At 41.5% G+C, this 18,165-nt stretch overlaps 1 protein-coding gene across 7 annotated transcripts in view; it reads left to right on the top strand.

Moving 5' to 3' along the window:
• Nucleotides 1-634: 634 nt before the first annotated feature.
• Nucleotides 635-18,165, top strand: part of LOC120406723 (polypeptide N-acetylgalactosaminyltransferase-like 6) — a 157,135-nt gene continuing 139,604 nt past the window's right edge. The window contains exons 1-4 of one of the 7 annotated variants that reach the window (XR_005599527.1): nt 635-770; nt 1,853-2,163; nt 12,908-13,002; nt 13,802-17,436. Coding sequence is in view for 1 of the 7 variants with exons in the window: in XM_039541787.1 (XP_039397721.1) it covers nt 2,011-2,163 (153 nt within the window). In the remaining 6 variants the exon portion in view is untranslated. The other 6 variants (XR_005599526.1, XR_005599529.1, XR_005599525.1 and 3 more) reach the window with 6 other exon arrangements.

The raw sequence follows: 18,165 nt of genomic DNA on the forward strand, positions 1-18,165 counted from the left end.
GGGGACTGAAATTAAAGCCCACGCTTTGGGGCCCGGCCCCCGCAGGCTCCCTGCGCTCACCCCAGGAATGGATCTGGCCCCTTTATTACTGGACGGCGCCCGAGAGCCCAAGGCGGCGATGCCACCCTCGAGCCAGCCTCCCGGCTTCCCCCCGCCGCCCCAGCGGCCTTGCCGAGCCAGCGCTGCCCCCGCCAACCCCGCTGCGGGCACGCGGGGCGCAGTGGAGCCCGCGGGGCTCGGGCTGCCGCCCCAGCCCAGCATGTCGCCCCCCTGGAGGCCGGTGGGGCGCAGAGGGGTGGATTCTTCCCGGCTCCTGGGCGGCGCGGCTCCGCAGCTAACGCCGTGCAAACGCTCGGGCTGCTGCGCCGGGAAGCTCCTCACCGAACAGCCTCGCCAGCATCCACCGCCAGCTCCAGCCAGGGGCTGCCGGGACCCGCCCGGCCGGGCCCGCTGCTGCCTCCAGCACTGGGAGACAAGAAGCACCAGCCGCCCCCGGCTTCTGTGGCCAGGAGCGGAGCCGATCGGGAGCCGGACGCTTTACCTGCCTCGGCCGGCTCTGGAATTGCTCCGACTACTAAGGCGTCGGGAACGGGAAGAGCAGCTCTCTGTGCCCAGTAACCCTCGTACCCCCCGCCTCGCCGGCGAAGCCAGCTCGCAGCTGCTGCTCCCCGGGAACTCATCATGAAGGAGGCGACGAGAAAGAGCCCAGGAAACAACCGCTACTTCGGGCCTTTAGCTCCTTCTTTGTGGCCCGGAACCGTTGGGTTGAGGTGAGGGCGACGTGGGCCGAGTCCGGGAGCGTAGAGATCCATGGTTTTACCCGGCGCCTCCTCCTGCTTTGTTTAAACTGGAGCTGGGAGAGCTGTTCCCCTCCCCCCGGTTAGATCCCGTGCACATGTTGTACACCAGCTATTAACATCTCAGCTGAAAGCCATCAGAGAGCGAGCCAGAGCTAGAGGAGGAGGTGACTGGGAGGGAGCTGATCATCCCCCTTGATTATCCCCTTGCCAGTCCCTCCTGCACACTCAGAGCTTTCTATCTTTGCGCATTTTTTATTTAATAAATTGGGGAGCTCGTGATGTTTTCCTTTCTTCTCTGCTTGATCAGTGCCAGGAGAAGAATGGTAACACGAACAGCATCAGAGTGTGAAAATATTGTCCGGGAGGGAGAGGGACGGAGCGGTGGTGAATGCACTTTGCGATACGATAACGGTGCCTAGAAGGGGGGAGGGTAAGTCTCGGACTAGTTGGTATTTTGCTGGTAATGATGTCAGCTGTATCCTTTAAGGGAGCTCTTTCCCTCTGTCACGAAATACACTTGATGTAGTTGAGACTTGAGGGAGAGGAGGGGAAACCGAGGCTGTCTTTGGAGGGGTGTGTGTTTGGATCAAGGAGTTTAGAGCTCGCCTTTCAAACTGGAGTTCCTGTTCCCTCCTTCGGTCCCAGCTGCACCTTGTAGCTCCGGATTTCTTCCGTGCTGGGAAGCAGCTGTTTTGATGGGGGGGATGGTCTCTTCCTGCTAGAGGCAGAGGTAGCATTTCATCTCGCAAAGGAAGAGCTTGCAAATTGCTCCCTGGCAGTCCCACTCTGATCAGTGGGTTGCGGAATTGCGTGCTTTAAACCGCGCGTGGCCCCCAGCTCCCACCCAATTTCCCGCAAACCATTTGTTGTCCTATCGATTTCTCAATAACTTCTGCTCAGTCTAGTACCCGATCATATTTACTCTGTTTTATATTAACGTGGATTGATCATATGCTTCACAGTTTCCTCGGGAAAGCCTCAGTCGATGGGCAATGATTTCAATCGCATTTGTGGGGGAATTAAGTGAATCTGTGTTTCCGTTTGTTCCGCAGGTTACAAACTCCCCCTGTGAACTGTGAGGATTGGTGGTGACTCGAGGCTTGTAACAAAAGTTTCTTCTAACCAACTCCCAGTTTGGGGGTGACGCGGAGAGACAGAGGGGAAAGGAAATTGGCCCTGAGAGCAAAGAATAGCTCATCTTCTTTTATATATGCTGCCATTTGCCATGAAGAGAAAACAGAAGAGATTTTTGCAAATGACGTTGTTGTTCATGGTGGCTTTAATTTTCCTGCCTAATATTGGTCTGTGGTCTTTGTACAAGGATAAACACCTGGTGAAATCCCCAGAGCCAGGAGAGCAGCAGGTGAGTGGGGTGTGTGTGTGGGGGGTGGAATATAGTTTTGTTTGCTAAGTAACCAGCCATTAAGATTTAAAAGCATAATTTAGCTTGATCCGTGGCTGCTATAAAAAGCTAGTTTGCACTTAATGATGCTCATGTGTCATTTTTAACTTGAGATTGCTTTGAATTCCAAATGATATTTAATAGCTTGAAGACGTCTTTGATATCCCAATGGTAAATATAATGTGGAGAAAAGGAAAGCATGTATTATACAAGAAAACTTAAGTGATGATGTTGTAGAAGGTAAATGAAGCTATGGATTTAAGTTTCTCAGAAGAACACTTACATGAATACTTACAGAATCTGACTATGCAATGATGACGATCTGGGACCAGATGCCCGCACTGATGTAGACAGGCAGAGTCCAGTGGCTATATCTGAGCTAAACTTGGCCCCCAAAGTCTGTAATATTCACTAGGGGCAAACAAAAAGTGCAGACATTATCAGAACTTCCATCTAGCCAGCATGCAATCAGTAATGCCTCCTAGAAGGAAATACAGTAGTGTGTCTATTAAAATTGCTCATCATCCAATCGAGTTAACTGCCATTTGCTCTTCTCCTGCCAGGAACTGCTTTTCCTTTTTCTACTAGAAACTTAAATAAGTGACTGTCAGTCTTCTCCTTTCTACTGAACGTTGTTAATATGGCCTGGTACAACTATAGATAATGTATACAGAGATCAGGCTGTGTGTTTGATGTCATAATATGCACTTAAATATTTCAAATTTACAGTCCTTCAGTCATCAGTTGTTATTAGCAGCAGTTGTTATAACCTGTTTTTTCTTAATATGATTCAGCTCATTAGGTTTATATATTGCTCATAAATCTCAATAAGACTTTCCTTAAATTACATATATTGAGAGTTGTTATAATGCAATATTTTTAATCACTAACTGCTCTTAAATTTCATAATCGCTTGCTTTGCATAACACTGCTGTGTTTCCACTGTGTAATCTTTGGTATGTTTTAAGGTTGGTTATTTAAAAGGGAAAAAAAGTTTAATTTGATCTTTTAGCTTGTTTACCGTTTCCACAGTCTTGATATGAGTTTATTAGACAGCATCATGTATCATCTTAGTATATTAATATTCTTTAATTTCAAGGGTCATCACCCATATAGATCATACATTCAATATGTGCAAATTGTATTTGTCAGCCTAGTCAGTTGAACAATGACATATATCACTAACAATCAGTTAGTTTTCCTACTACTAAAGTTTGTTCTTCACATTACCATACCTATTATGTATAGTTGTAAAATGCTCTGAATGAAGATACTACTTTATAATAACAGGACATCAGTTCCTCTATTTTAAGAATCCTTTGTCTTTACAGGATTTTTTTAAAATACATTGGATCTCAGATTATAGGGGCTAGAAATATTTTTTTCTAAAGAAAGTCCAAAATATTCATTGGTGACTATCAGTAGTTTACAAGGAAAAAAAAACACCTTAAAATCTTTTCAGTTTCTTCTTCAGCTGGTGATTTAAGGAAGGTAAGGTGTTCTATGTGAAATCCACCTTTCAATGACTGACACACAAAAACAGTTTCTGTTTTCTAAGGAATCATGGCTAGAAATATGATATATTTTCTAGTTTTAAAGATTACAGCCTAAGTAGAGCAATACATATAAGCCAAAAAAAAAGAAACAATTAAAACAAACAAACACTGCAAGAATGAACTCGCCACCTCTGAGAGATCAGCTGGTGGAATGTATGAAGAGCTAATGAGTCTTACTAATAAGATTTTAGCAACTTTAAAATTGACTAAGTTTTATTTCTAATGCTAATTGAATAGCAACGTGACTGCAGGAAACTAATGGTAAAAACAATAAAACACGGCAATGAAACTTTCAGCCCTGACTTCAACTTTACAAAACTATCTGGATCTGTTCAATTGCCTACAGTCCAATATCATTGTCCTAAGTGAGGTTCATTGTTGAAGATGTCATAACAAATGAGAACAGCAGGTTGAGGTGGAGGTGAGTAATGTTACTACCATACATTTAACTCATCCAGTTGATGTCATGATTTAATGTATGCTATATTATAGATAAAGGTGCACAAAAGGAACAAAGGATTCAAATAGTTTTGAACCAAAGAACTTAAAATATAAAGCAAAAACCAAGATTGTAATGTAATCTCAGGGGAGAGAATTAGTAAAACAATGTCAACAATCTGTTGACCCATTTTTCTATTAATTATACAAAGAGAATAACTGTTTAGCTGTGAAACTATATTTCTTACAGACTTTTTACATTAATATTCTAAACTAATCAATAATGAGTATGAAGGCTGCAAGTTAATTTTAAGCCTAATTAAGTAGGATATCGAAAAAGTTAGCTGTCATTTATTTTAGTTGTGACGTCAGAGAAAGCATGTATAACTTGGAAAAATTGGACTGTTACTATATAATATGGATATGATTCGGAAGAGGGGGAAAGAAGAGGGAATTATGACTTAAAATAATAGGTGAGCAATTGGCTGAATCAGGAGTGACTCTTGCTGTCATGAATAAAACATGTGTCCAACATTTTTATAGTATATTTTGACATTAGCTGTACTAGTTTTAGAGCTGATATTTTACTTTGTTAAAATTCAGTTAACATTACGTGAAATAAGCATCAGCTGTCCTTCACTGGAGGAATGGTATAGTTTTATGGTGTTTTGACTCTCTATATTGCATAAAAATTACCAATGAATTTTTAAAGCAGACATCCTCCAACTTACTTGCTGAATGAAGGTTCTGTCAACCATTATTACCTCATGAATCTTCAAGTTACAGAATAGGGTGCAAGGAATGATAGTGGGCTGACTGAAGCATTGACATCATGACAATAGCAGGCATCAAAGCTAGTCAAAATGGATCACATGGTTAATGAGGTGTCTGTTTTTACATATAGGAAGGAGGCCCTGCTGTATGGTATGGTTGCAAGTGGGGAAAATCTATGCTATTTTTATATCTGAGCTGATAGACTATGTTACAGTGAAATGATGATTTTACAGTTCCTAGTAATAATAATAATAGAATTTCAATAGGCCATCCTTAAACTTAATCAGATCACATTGTGAAAGTCTTGTATCATGGAAGTCTTGCATAGCTATTGCTAACACCGAAGCTTGCTCTTATGAGAGGGAAATGCAAAATCAGGTTGAAAATACGATACTGGCAACACTGATTCAGAGTATATCATCACTTTAGTCATTGTGCATTAATTTTATATGCAGTACTAATCCTTGAGTGTTTCATACAATTTTATTTCTCTGGTCTCTTGTAGTTTTCTGAAGTGATTATTTACATTTTGGTAGCTTTATCACTTTGCTGATAAACACACATTGAGCAATTATCATCACAAGTATTTAAACAGAGACTCCAAAGGCACAGTGGCACAGACCAAGGATTCTAAAATGACAGGAAAAAGTATTAAATTCCCCCTGAAAATCCTGTTTAAGAATTAAATGGCAGTTAAGAAACCCTAAATATAAATCTCAAAAAGAAAATTGAATTTCTCTTTTACTCTCTATAAATCAGTCTGCCTTTTTATACCATGGAAACAAGATACATTTAATAGACCATGTTGTCTGTCTCTCTTTTTTTTTTTTTTTTTTTTTTTTTTTTTTTTGTTTAATAGCCTTGTTAATTCCTTAACACATCATGGCATATTTGAGTTCTATTTACAGTTTTTACAGTTGGCTTTACTTTATTGTAACTCATTCATTCTGTCCCTTCATATTGTTTGTCACCGAAATATTCATATACATGATTTTAAGTGTCTTGTCTGATCTTTTCTTGTCACCTGCCCAAGGAAGGGAGTTTGGTTATTAAATTACTCTGATTCACTCTTTTAATTTCACTTCTCATTTTCTCTTATTGGAGTACTGGTTGTTGCTTACTCCCGTAGTCACTATGATATAGTGCTAATACAGAGCTAGTTAATTTGGATAGTGTGACACCCCAGTATTCACCACTGCCATCTAATTAGTCTATGTTTTATAGAAAGTATAGCTTGTGAGGTATCATTTTAGAAGTCTTGATCTGGTAGACAATATCTCATTGGATTGTATGTGTTATTGTTGTATGTGAAGTTATGAAGTTTGGCTCTGTATGTATTACTGAAACATGTTGTGAGGTTGAAAACACCCACAAGAAGACGTTGGTACAACAGTTAAAAAGGCTATACGATGTAAATGGCTTATTGAGGAAATGCACACAAGCACAAGGATTACCCCAGGAACTGTGTACAATAGAGACCTCTCAGAGATAGCACTACCCAGGTCACAGCAAAAGAGCTTTCCAGCAAGTGTGAAGAAGATATAAAAGGGGGACAATGACATCATGAGGGTACCTCACTCTCCTTGCAACAACACACCTGGAAACATCTGGGGGGTGAGGTCTGAACTGTGGGAAGTGATGGTCCCAGACTAGAAGGATCTTTAGCCTGTGTATGAAAACCTTGTGCCTCTTAGAATCTGCTGCCTGTTTATCACTTCTTAGGGTTTTAATATTATAATTTACCTACTCTACTATGTTTGTGTGTTTTTGCAATTTTTATTTTTTTTTACTTAATCTTTTTTAATTTTTAATGCTAATTGCTTTCTTAAAATTTAAAATAATATCCTTTTGTTTTTTTTTGTTTTTTTTATTTCTAAAAAAGCTGTATTTTAAAAATTAGGCACTATTTGTTCTCTCTTATCATTCAGGGAAAATATATTGAGAGTGAATTTTAATGAGAGTCTTTTTTCTACAATATGACAGATTTACTTTACAGAGACACAGTTTTCCATGCAGTGCAGAGAGCAGTGACTTGGGTTATCTTCCCCTGATTCTGCAAGATCAGAGTTGATTCTTGCATGCAGATGTTCTTCTGCATGCAGTGCATTGCAGATTTGTGTGTGGGCATGCAGGGTGCAGGAGGGAGGAGAGGGTGAGGGGCAGGAGGGGTGCAGGAGGGAGTCAGTGGGCACCACATGGGGCACCAGCACACAGGGGACTCAGTACAGCAGTGGGGACAATTGACACAAATTTTAAATTTGTATGTATGTTTATATTTGTTTTATATTTTTAAATATGGAAAAATATTTTAATGGGATATTCATATGGGATAACTTTGTAATGGGATAAAATATTCCATGGGATAGAAGAAATAAAAATTTTTTTTGATTTTTGTTGTGGTTGTTTTTTTTTTGGGGGGGGGGTTTTTTTTTTGGGGTGGGTGGTGGGGGTTTTTTAACGTAATCCAAACATGGTTATTTATGACCTGTACATGAAATATGTGTGTGCCATATCATTGCCCGGGGTTGTGTTGTTTTCTTGTGATTGTGTTGTGCTGTGACTCCTGTCTAAGGACAATGATGCCTGCTGCTCCACTTCCCAGAGACCAACCCACTTGCCAGCCCCATGACCTGGATGTTTTCTTTGACTTCAGCATTTCCATGACTTTCTCTCAAGTTTATTTGTTTAAAAAATTGTAAAAAGTTTCTTTTTAAACTTTTAGATTATAGCTTTAGAGTACTTTTTTTAGTTTTCTTTATTGCTTTTTGGATTTTTTTCTCTTCCTCCCCTCCCCTTTTGAATCTCTGAACCCTTATTCCCCTTCTCCTCTTCTTCTAACCCCTCCTGCCCCTAACCTTCCCTGCCCTCTTCTCCTCTACCTGCCCTACTGCTCTCCAACCATCTGAGGTGCCCTTCTCAACTTCTGCTGGCAGATCCAGACAAGCCAGCAAGCAACAAGCTTGAAGATCTCATGATGAGATCTCTTCTTCCCAGATGCCCATGAGAGGGTTCCAGTTGCTGATGGAGCAGAGGAGTGGTGGAGGAGCTGAGAGACCAGACATAGGAGGAGTACGGCACAGGGGGACAGGGACAAAAGGACACTACAAAACACTCTCTAAAAAACCAACCTAGACCTCCTCTACTTCCAAGAAGAAGAAGGTCCCTCTTTTCTTCTCAATTCAAATGAAGGTGAGATAAATGGTAAAAGGTTCAGGCACAGACAAGAGAACAAGAGACACTCTTCTGGCTCTAAGGCAAAAGCAAGGAAGTAATAAGAGAAGAGACTGACCTTGGAATCTGGAAGTGGAAAAAATGACCCCCTGATGGAATTGAAAAGTCATGGGTATACTCCCACCATTGTATTTGTTGGAAAGTGAAAAATTTGAAGTATTACAGAAGCTGAAAGTTCTTACAATCCCGACAAGAGACAGGAGGGACACAGAGGCCACCACCACCACCTTCCAGGAGACAGGATACTGACCACCCCAGGAGGATGACTTCCATGATGTAGAGTCCAAATCATCCATCAACTCCATATCCCATCATATCCACCTCCCAGTAAGGAGGCATCAGAGCTGCATACGCAAGGAGGACATGAGAGAGTCAGGAGGAGAGTCATCATAGATTTAGAGTTCTTCTTGGACTCTTTCTTTTTCTTCCCATCACCATGCACCCAATACCATCCACCCAATGTGGCCACCCATCCTGGGCCAATTGCCACCCAAGCCACCACCCATGGGACACCTTGACCCTCACATGAACCTATACACATATATGCTATATCTACAATATTCCTCTGTCTACACACACACTATATTGACCAATAGAGAAGAATCTGAAGAGGAATCTGAAACAGAAGGAAGGAAGAAAAATCAGAACCAATGAGGTTATCATCATCATCATCCCCATCATCTCATCGACTCTCCACCTGATCTTCTCTCCTCGATTACAGGCGATTCCAAGACAATTCTGATCCTCATTTCATTGCCAGCCATTCCCCCTTTCCTCTCCAGGGACCTCTCCCCTGACCTCTCCATCCTCTTTAGCAATGCATTTTAAGCAAGGCATTTCCTTTTTAGTTCTGTTTAGTTTTTGGCAGGTTGCAGGATGTCCCACTCCAGCCCAGTAGTCCCCCCCAAAGAACCAACAAAAAAAATAAATAAAAACTACTACAACCATAGGAGACAATTTTTATTTACACCTTTCCAGGCCTTCTCTGGACTCCCCTTCTCTGAGAAAAGAAAAAAGCCAAATCAAATCAATCCAATCCAATCCCTTCCAATAAAGAAGGAGATGGCTTGGTTGAGTTTCCAGTTTTCAGTACACCTACAGTTCCACCACACAACATTCTATCAACACATATATATATATACTGTATGTAAATAAAATTGAAAAAAAATGAAAAAAAAAATTAACCTGCAGGAGGACAGGACACAGAGAGGCTGCCATTGAGGAAGGCAACCTGCCAGTGAGCTTTCCTCATCTTTGTCAATTCATCTCACAGCAGCACATGCAGCCCTGTTTGTTTGATTGCAATGAATAGACATCTGAACAGAACATTGTGGCCTCAATCCTCAGGATTTTCAGTCCACAGAGTGTGGAGGATTTTTTTGGGAAAGTTTGTCTATTCAGGAAGAGATTTGATACACTTATTGAATTTATTGAAAGACTCATCACTCAAAGAGAAAAAAAATTTTTTTCCCAATATCCAACCCCCAACCCCCCTAAACTGCTGAGACCCATGTTCTTGCATCTGCTCTCTGCTACTGACACTGAGAATCATAGATCCATCCTCTCTTTGGAACCCCTAGTTGTAAGCAGCTATCAAATCCCCCCTCTTTTCTTTCTCTTTCCAGACTAAACAATCCCAGTTCCCTCAGCCTCTCCTCATAAATCATTTGCTCCAGCCCTCTAATCATTTTTGTTGCCCTCCGCTGGACTCTTTCCAATTTTTCCACATCCTCCTTGTAGTGTGGGGCCAAAAACTGGACACAGTACTCCAAATGAGGCGTTACTAATATCGAATAGAGGGGAATGATCACATCCCTCGATCTGCTTGAAATGCCCTTACTTATACAGCCCAAAATGCCATTAGCCTTCTTGGCAACAAGGGCACACTGCTGACTCATATCCAGCTTCTCGTCCACTGTAACCTCTAGGTCCTTTTCTGCAGAACTGCTGCCTAGCCACTCGGTCCCTAGTCTGTAGCAGTGAATGGGAAATCATGTTCTAATATATCCTGTCTTTAAAGACTTTAGATCTGGGTACACACAACAGCTTTTTCTGCCAGCCATTCCCTAATTTATGACCACTCCATCCTCACCCATCTGCACAATGTCTGAAAGGTCTGGTCATAGCCTTTGCTTGCTATAATGAAACCTACTCCATCATGGGGCTTAAGTCTGGTCCTTTCAGAATTAACAAGGCCTCCATTCAAACCACGGGCCTTCTGTTCTTTGATCCACCTATCTGTGAAGGTTCTGGTCACCATCACCTCAGCTAGATAGGTAGGTGAGCCGATCCGCTGAGCTTTGGCATTTTACCTACAAAGAACAAAATGTTTTAGGAAATCGCTTAGACTCTCAATTAGGGCCGAAGCTACTTTGGTAATCTTACTTTGAGATATTGCTCTTACTGACATCTGTAAACCTACAACATGGCATTCTGTCCATACCTTCATGAGACATTACAACCTGTTGCAAGTTTTTTCAGCTGATGCTTCTTTTGACACAGAAGCCCTCCAGTCATCGATACTACAGGAGTTCTTGTACCTTCCTTTAATGAGCTCTGCTTGTCAGTCACTTACAGTGGAATACACAGAGGGACTATCAGTTGGAGGGGGAGAAGCAGTTACTTACCTCATGAAGTATCTAAAATTCTTCAAGATGTTTGGTCCCTGTCTGTGTTCCACTACCTACCCACCTCTCTGCTTTGGATCCTTTATGCAAGATTCATGGTTGAAGAAACCGGAGAGGTGGTTGTTCTGCACCATGACATAAGTCCTCTCTTTGGAGCACAAGAAGGAAAAGGGCACAGGCATGGACTAACAGACACTGCTAGCAAAAATCTTCTGATCTCAGGTGCATAAAGCACTTGTGCACCCATAATCGAATACAGATAAGAACCATATATCTCGAAGAACTCAAGTTACTATACAAGTCAAGTAACTCCTCTTTATTCTTATTTTCTAGAAGCCTCCTATCACCCCTATTCTATTTGTTTAAATCATCCTCTCACCTCCAAGTCTCCCTCCTTTTGGTTGCTCAAATCTCTTTTTATCCTACTGACTTGAATTCTTCCCCCCGCCCCCAGTCTCTCATATCATTCCCCTCCTCCTATTATTTGCATACCCTTTCCACTGTTTCTCTCTTTTCCTCTCCCTCCCCAATCTGTCTATCTGGCTTCCCCATATTGGAGACTCTGTGGGAAAGAGTGTTTCAACTCTTTTGCTTCTCTGGGTGTCCAGCATCTGCTGCTAGAGACTGCATCTGCCTGTGTTCCACAATGTTCTGCTGTGCACAAGAGCAGAACTGATCAGAGATGAGTGGGTACTTAAGTTAGCTCCCTAGGTGCATTAGGATGGGTGGGTGCTTAAGTTAGCTCACATCAGTACACTAGTAAGCAGGACTTTGTCATGAGTAAAGCAGGTTAAGGAAGGTAGGTTGGCAGGGGTCATTAAAGAAGTCACCTAGTTCTCCCAGCTCCTGCTCTTTCCTCCATCACCAACACTGCATCTCTCCCAAATCTAATGCCTTGTGCAAACTTAATTCAACTGGTTCAAACTCCTATGTGGACACACCTAGGTTGGTTTCAAATTGATTGTCAGTTTAACTTGGGCAGGCTGAACTGATATGTCTGTCTATGGTAATTATATGATCCCCATCACCATAGTATCTGAGCACATCACAATCACTTTAGGGTATTTATGCTCACAACACCTCTGTGAGATAAAGAATTACTACTGTCCCAACTTCCCAGATGCACAACGGAGGCATAGACTAATTAACTTGCCCAAGGGCACACAGGAACTCTGTGGCAGAGCAAAGAAGTGCGTCTGTGTCTCTGAAGTCCAACACGAATAGCCTTCCTCTCTAGTTTGTCCTTTTTCTCTGAGATACAGGATATAAGCAATGTAAGAGTATGCACATACAGTTTTAAGTCACACCTTTAGTTAAATTACTACAACTTTGTGTGTTGATAAGTCTATGCTTCCCCTTTCTCTAGCCACTTTTTATCCCTAAGTATTTTGTAAAGCTCCAGGTGAGATAATGATAACTCAGGGGCTGTATAGGCAAATGTAGCAGCTGTTGAGAACTCAGCAATAGCCAGGGAAAATAGAAAACTACAGGGCATTTGTGAAAAAACATCCCGGCATATTTTTTCAAATTTGTAGAAAAAGTTAGTGAGGATTTCCCCAAATGTCCAGAATGTTTGCAGTGATTTGTTGTTTATATTCTAATATGAGATACTATTGTAAGCCACAAGTAAAATCATGAAAACAGGAACAAGCTTTACAGAGTTTCTCCAAAGTAGTCTTGCCTGCATCATGGGGAACCAGCAAGTTGAGTGGGGAAAAAAAACACTTTACGCCCAATTATTATTATTATTATTTTTTGTGGCCCATAGCAAACATCTCAACATAGCCATCTTATATTCTTTTTACTACTGGTATAGTGGAAACTGGATAGCACATTCCACTACCACTTGGCAATTCATTTTCTCCATCTACTAACCTGCAAGGGGCCCTATAGAGAATGGAGTAACTTTTGATGTTCTCTGACCCTGTGGCCTACTAAGAGAAGTGTTGATTGTCTGTTAATGAAATAATAGTTTTTCCTCTCCAAGTGTGATAGAATATTCAGCTATTTGCATATCTAAAACCTTCAGTCTTTTTCATATGGAACATCCCTTCAAAATTATTATTTATTGATTTGTAGTATCAAAGCATCTAGGACTTCCAGTCATTGTGCTCAACACTGTACAAACACAGAACAAAAGGACAGTTCCTGCCCTGAAACTCTTACAACTTACCGTAAGTATAAGGCGAGATAAAAGATGGGAACAAATGGAAACAATGAGACCATATTGGTCAGTGTGATAGGCTGTGATCTCAGTGTACCAGTGGCCTAACCATTGTCAGGTTTTTGCAGGCAGCATGGCAAAGGAAAGTTTTGAAGCAGGATAATTAGGTAGTTTTGGCAATGATTATGGGGAGCTGCTCCCCAGCCTGTGCTTTCTCCGATGATGCCTCGCAAAGGTTCTTGTTTGATAATTTAACGAATGGGTAGTGGAAGTTGGCATCATGGACTGATTGGAGTCAGGAGTCAGTATCTTGATAGTGAGCGAGAGAACGTTAATGCAGATGAACCTTGAAAGTCTATAAATGCAGATCCAGTGACTCCTAGCCTGCCTGGCAGTTACAATGCAGAGCTTACATGCTATAAAGTGCTGTCTACTGGCTGTCTGTATGTGGGTGAATTTCACCTGCAGTATAAATAGTTAAAAACGCAGTGAAAGGAGTAAAATGTGTTATATCTACTTTTGCGTGCCTGTACATCTTGGTGTGATTTTAAAAAGTCTCATTTTAAAATGATAGAACTTTTATTACTTTTGGCACCTAACAATATTTTTATGTTTAATTCAGTATACCAGAGGAAGTCCTCCTGTGGCTAATTTGGTACCTATCTATTTGCAGGGATATTACACAAAAAGGTTTATAATTTTGAAGATAAAATGACTATTTTCTATATCTAAACTTCAGTCCAATTTAAATTTTATCTATGTTTATTATATAACCCCTATTAACATTTTCCCCTGTCTAATTTTTCTAGGAAAAGAATCCAAAACTAATCCAAAACATTTCCCCTATGAAGAATCTAAGGCCCTGATCCTGCACTGAACTCAGAGCAGGTGGACCCCTGCATCCGTACAGAGATCCATTGAAGTCAATGAGCTATTGTGGGTTCAGGTGTCTGTCCAAAGGGAGCACAGTACAGAATCGGGACATAAGTTAGAAGAAGAACAGCTCAGCTGTATTAAAAATGTCAAAAAATAGCTATATTATGGCCCTGATCCAGCAAAACACTTAGGCATGTATTGACTTCAGTGATATAACTCTATGTTCATAAAGTTAAGCACACGTTTAAATGCTTTGCTTGATTGGGGCCTAGGAGAGGGGAATGTTTGAATGGTCACATTAAAAAAGGTAAAACACACTGCAGAAACATGTGAATTTGAAGGTTGATAATTTAATCACAAAGCAACTTGGGAAATTCTCAATTAAGATTCCCACACCTACTCTACCCCACCCTCAGCCAGTCAGGTGGAGCAGACTAGGCTGACTAAAATAAGCTGCAGCATACATCTTTGCCCTTCCCTCAAAATTAATGGAAAGCCTTTTTGTGGGCAGGGGCAATGGGTGTGTGTGTGTGTGGAACCAGCCCAGTAAACTCTTTCCCTTGTCTTTGGTTGACATGATCTCAGCCTATTATGTCAGTTCCCATCTGAAAATGTTTTAATAGAGATACCTCAGAGTACATGGTGTACTGGCAAGCCCAAGTCTCTTATGATTCATGGCTTGCTAGACATGATGTACAGGACCTTGTGCTGCCAGTTTTTGGAGAAGGTTCTACTGCTGGAACCTTCCTCAAAATAGTTCTACAATTATGGAGGAGCATTCCCAAATCCTTGTGTACCTGCTTGGGATCTAATGACTGTGTGGCTGGGGAGTGCAGACTCTGTGCCCAGATATTCTTGTCAGCAGCGCTAATCTCCCAAGAAGGAGTGGGATGGATGAGATGAGGGTATTCTATTCTAAATGTTTTTACACTACTTTCATCAGTGGACTATCCCAGCACCCTCCACTAGGTGGTGTGACTAACATCTGTCCTGTGGTTCTCTCAACCTCTCCCTAAGGAGAAAATTGTGTTCAGTGTTTGATTTTGGTAGTGGTTGTTTAAATATATGTGTGTGTCAGTGCTGAATTTGTAATGAAAGAGGTGTCAAGGCTCAAACTAGGTGGCTGGAGAATGGCGGCTGCTAGCTGAGTGCCCAGCTTTGAAGGCAATGCCTCTGCCAGCAGCAGCACAGAAGGGTGGCGTGGTATGGTGCATTGTCACCCTTACTTCTGCACTGCTGCTGGCAGCCAGAGAGTGGCAGTTGCTGACCGGGAGCCCAGAGGTCTTTGAAATGCAAAGACTAGAGGTGTCTTGGCTCAGCCCCAGCAAGCCATGGCACAAATGAAGCATTGGTGTGTGTGTGTACTGCTATTTTGTGTTTCTGTTAAAGAAGGCAAGGTCAAAGTGCACCATACAATTGGAAGGTTTGTTATGGTCCTTAGTTCCTGGGGGAGTTTGTTCCACAGTCTGGTAGTGACCCCACAAAAAGCTCTGTCTCTTGCACAGAAGAGCTTTACCTTTTGCACAGTCCTGCCACCCTATCCTGAAACTATCTCAGCTCATGGGTCAGCTAGTAAAACTAGTCAGCCAGAAAGGTGAATGCAATCTGCACCTGATCTCCTTCCAGTATGAATGCTTCAGAAGGATTTTTTTTTCTGGGGCTCCAGCTGTGACTCAGCTACTTTGCATTGTCTTCCAGCTCAGGGTAGTTCTTAAAGTTACAGCCTAACACACTTGTTGATTTTATTAACCATTTTAATGGCAATTTAAACATGTACTAAAGATTTCCAAGAAAGGTTAAACAAACACACAGTGGTCATGTAATGGGGAAAGATCTCCCCTATTCAGTCTCACAGCATACCACACTCTCTCTCTCTAAAAAGAAATACATTTCAAGGTATTAATTATTGTTTGGATTTCTCATTTGAGTGCTGTGAAAATTATTATATTTGGTTCCATAAATCTTGGAACTTTTTAGATTACTTTTCTAAGGAGTGATTGTGACACATTAGCATGGAGCGTGCATGAAGAACACACATTAATGCCACATTACAAGAAGTATATTGCTATCTTACAGGCTCTGATAAATGACTACATTTTAAGTTGTCTTTGATATGTACACAAAATGAATGACAAGCTTGAATGGATGTTGTTTATCCAGAATGCTTCAATATAAACTGAAGTGACAATCAAATTGCTGATCAAATTTTGCAATTATAACATCAATATAAAAATGTAAATCTGGAACTTTTGACATTAAGTAAAGTCAAGGGTGCTCTATTAAAATAATGGTCACAAAGCACAACAAGGAAAGAGAGATACAAAGGAGTTGGGATAGTTACAAGAATTACCTGAAACCCCCACAAAATTGATGTATGAAAGCATCACAGCAAAATATTGAATATTTTTTTAACTTGTGTTGCATACAGAATTAGTTTGTTCAGTATAGTAGATCCCCCAACAATAGTAAGGGCATCCTGGAAAAATAATTGAAACTGTCAGATACATTTTGCCAACAGATGTTGAGTGGTAGGGAATTTTCTCTAAGTATGTCAAGAAGCTCCATCCTATAATGGTCAAATCTTATTTTCCTTCTTGGTTTATCAAAGCCCCAAAAGAAAAAGCTTTAGAATCTTCCTTATGGCATAGAAGGCCCATAAAGAGAGAGAGCCCCCAATAAAAGTACTGCCAAAACATTCATCAGCATAATCCAACCAATTCTATAATATGAGAGAGAAATCTCGATCTAACTCTAACAATAGGTTGCACTAACTAGGCTAAAACCCCAATAGTAACCCAACAACTGCAGTTCTGCAAACACTGCAGGTGTACAGGAACTCCAGCTACACCAGCTGCAGAGTGTGATGGGGCTGATGCCCCATGCTAATCAAAGAAGAAAAGAATATTCAGCCTCTGGTATCACCTCAATCAAAGCAGCAAACACTCCCTTCACCACAAAACACTTGAGGATTAAAAGCTATATCCAAATGAAAACCCAATCCAGTTATTTGTCATCAGCCTCTGGGCTCAACAAATGCAAACTCATGACCAGCAGAGCAAACAATCAAAACCGAAAGATGCTCAACTGTTAGGCCAACACCTAAGCTACCAATAGATAAGTTACTGGGAGGGATAAATCATAGGTGGCAGCAAGCTGGCCTGCTACAGATCCCTACGCAGAGCTATCATACTAGGAGACCACTTTACTACAATGAAATATGCAAAACTAAGGCAGATTCTCACCAAATCAGTGACCACAAACTAGAGGTGGAAATGAGGATGTACAAAGCACAGTCTAAACCCAGAGAGGTGTGACCGCATGGCCAGTGTAACAGAGGACAGATTAAGACAGACAGACACTTTCTGTTCCAATGTCTCAAATATGAGGAAGTGAGCCAAATATTTCTTCAAATGATCTGGAACCTTAGGACATCTCATCCAAAAGTGATGAGGAAAAACTGTCTGGTCCTGTCAGAGAGAGGTGGCACAGATGTCATTGTGCCACATAGCAACCTGGCACTCGGTCAGCAGTGGTCGGCAATGACAAATGGACATGGAGGGAGCAAGAGGGGCAGAACCCAAACAGAGTGTATAGTCCTATTCTGGGTGCATTATACCTGCCTTTGGAAATTTACCTGATGGGCCGGTGGTTTTCTTCCACTCTATTCATACCAATAAAGTCTTATTGAATTGAAAACAGAAAAAGACTCTGTGTGTTGAAGCTCTCTTTTGTTTTCAGCCTTGTTTGATCCACTAGAAGAGTGGACTCTACAGAAATACTTTAGTCCTCTGTGATGTTCTTATTTATTATTGTATTGAGTGCCCAACGACCCTAACAGGAATGGAGCCTCATTGTGCTAGACGCTGTACAAATGCATAGGAAAAACATGGTCCCTGTCCTCAAAGAGCTTGCAAATTAATTTTAGTAACGTCCAAAATGCTATTTCCTATTTCTGGCATTCTGCAGCGTTACCTTTTTATCCATGTGTGATGATCCTTGGGGTACCTAGGACTGTGAGTCATCATGTTAATCCTTACGTACAGTGAGGGGGAATCTTGGATTAGCTGGGTGTGAGCTCCCTAACACCACCAGCTTTTAGCCATTCCAGCACTTATCTTTGGGCTATGCCAGCCCTAACTTTGCCTTGCAGGTTAACAATAGATGCACCCCAATCCCTGAGCCCCCTTGAATTGTTCCCCTGTGATAGCCACCCCTCACACTGGCTGCACCCAAAGGTTCAGGGAAGCCCAGTTAACAAGTTCTACCTTAAACCATTGCTCCTGTAAACCACATAGCA

The sequence above is a fragment of the Mauremys reevesii genome, linkage group 5 (genome assembly GCF_016161935.1).
Source record: "Mauremys reevesii isolate NIE-2019 linkage group 5, ASM1616193v1, whole genome shotgun sequence".
Classification (NCBI taxonomy): Eukaryota; Metazoa; Chordata; order Testudines; family Geoemydidae; genus Mauremys; species Mauremys reevesii.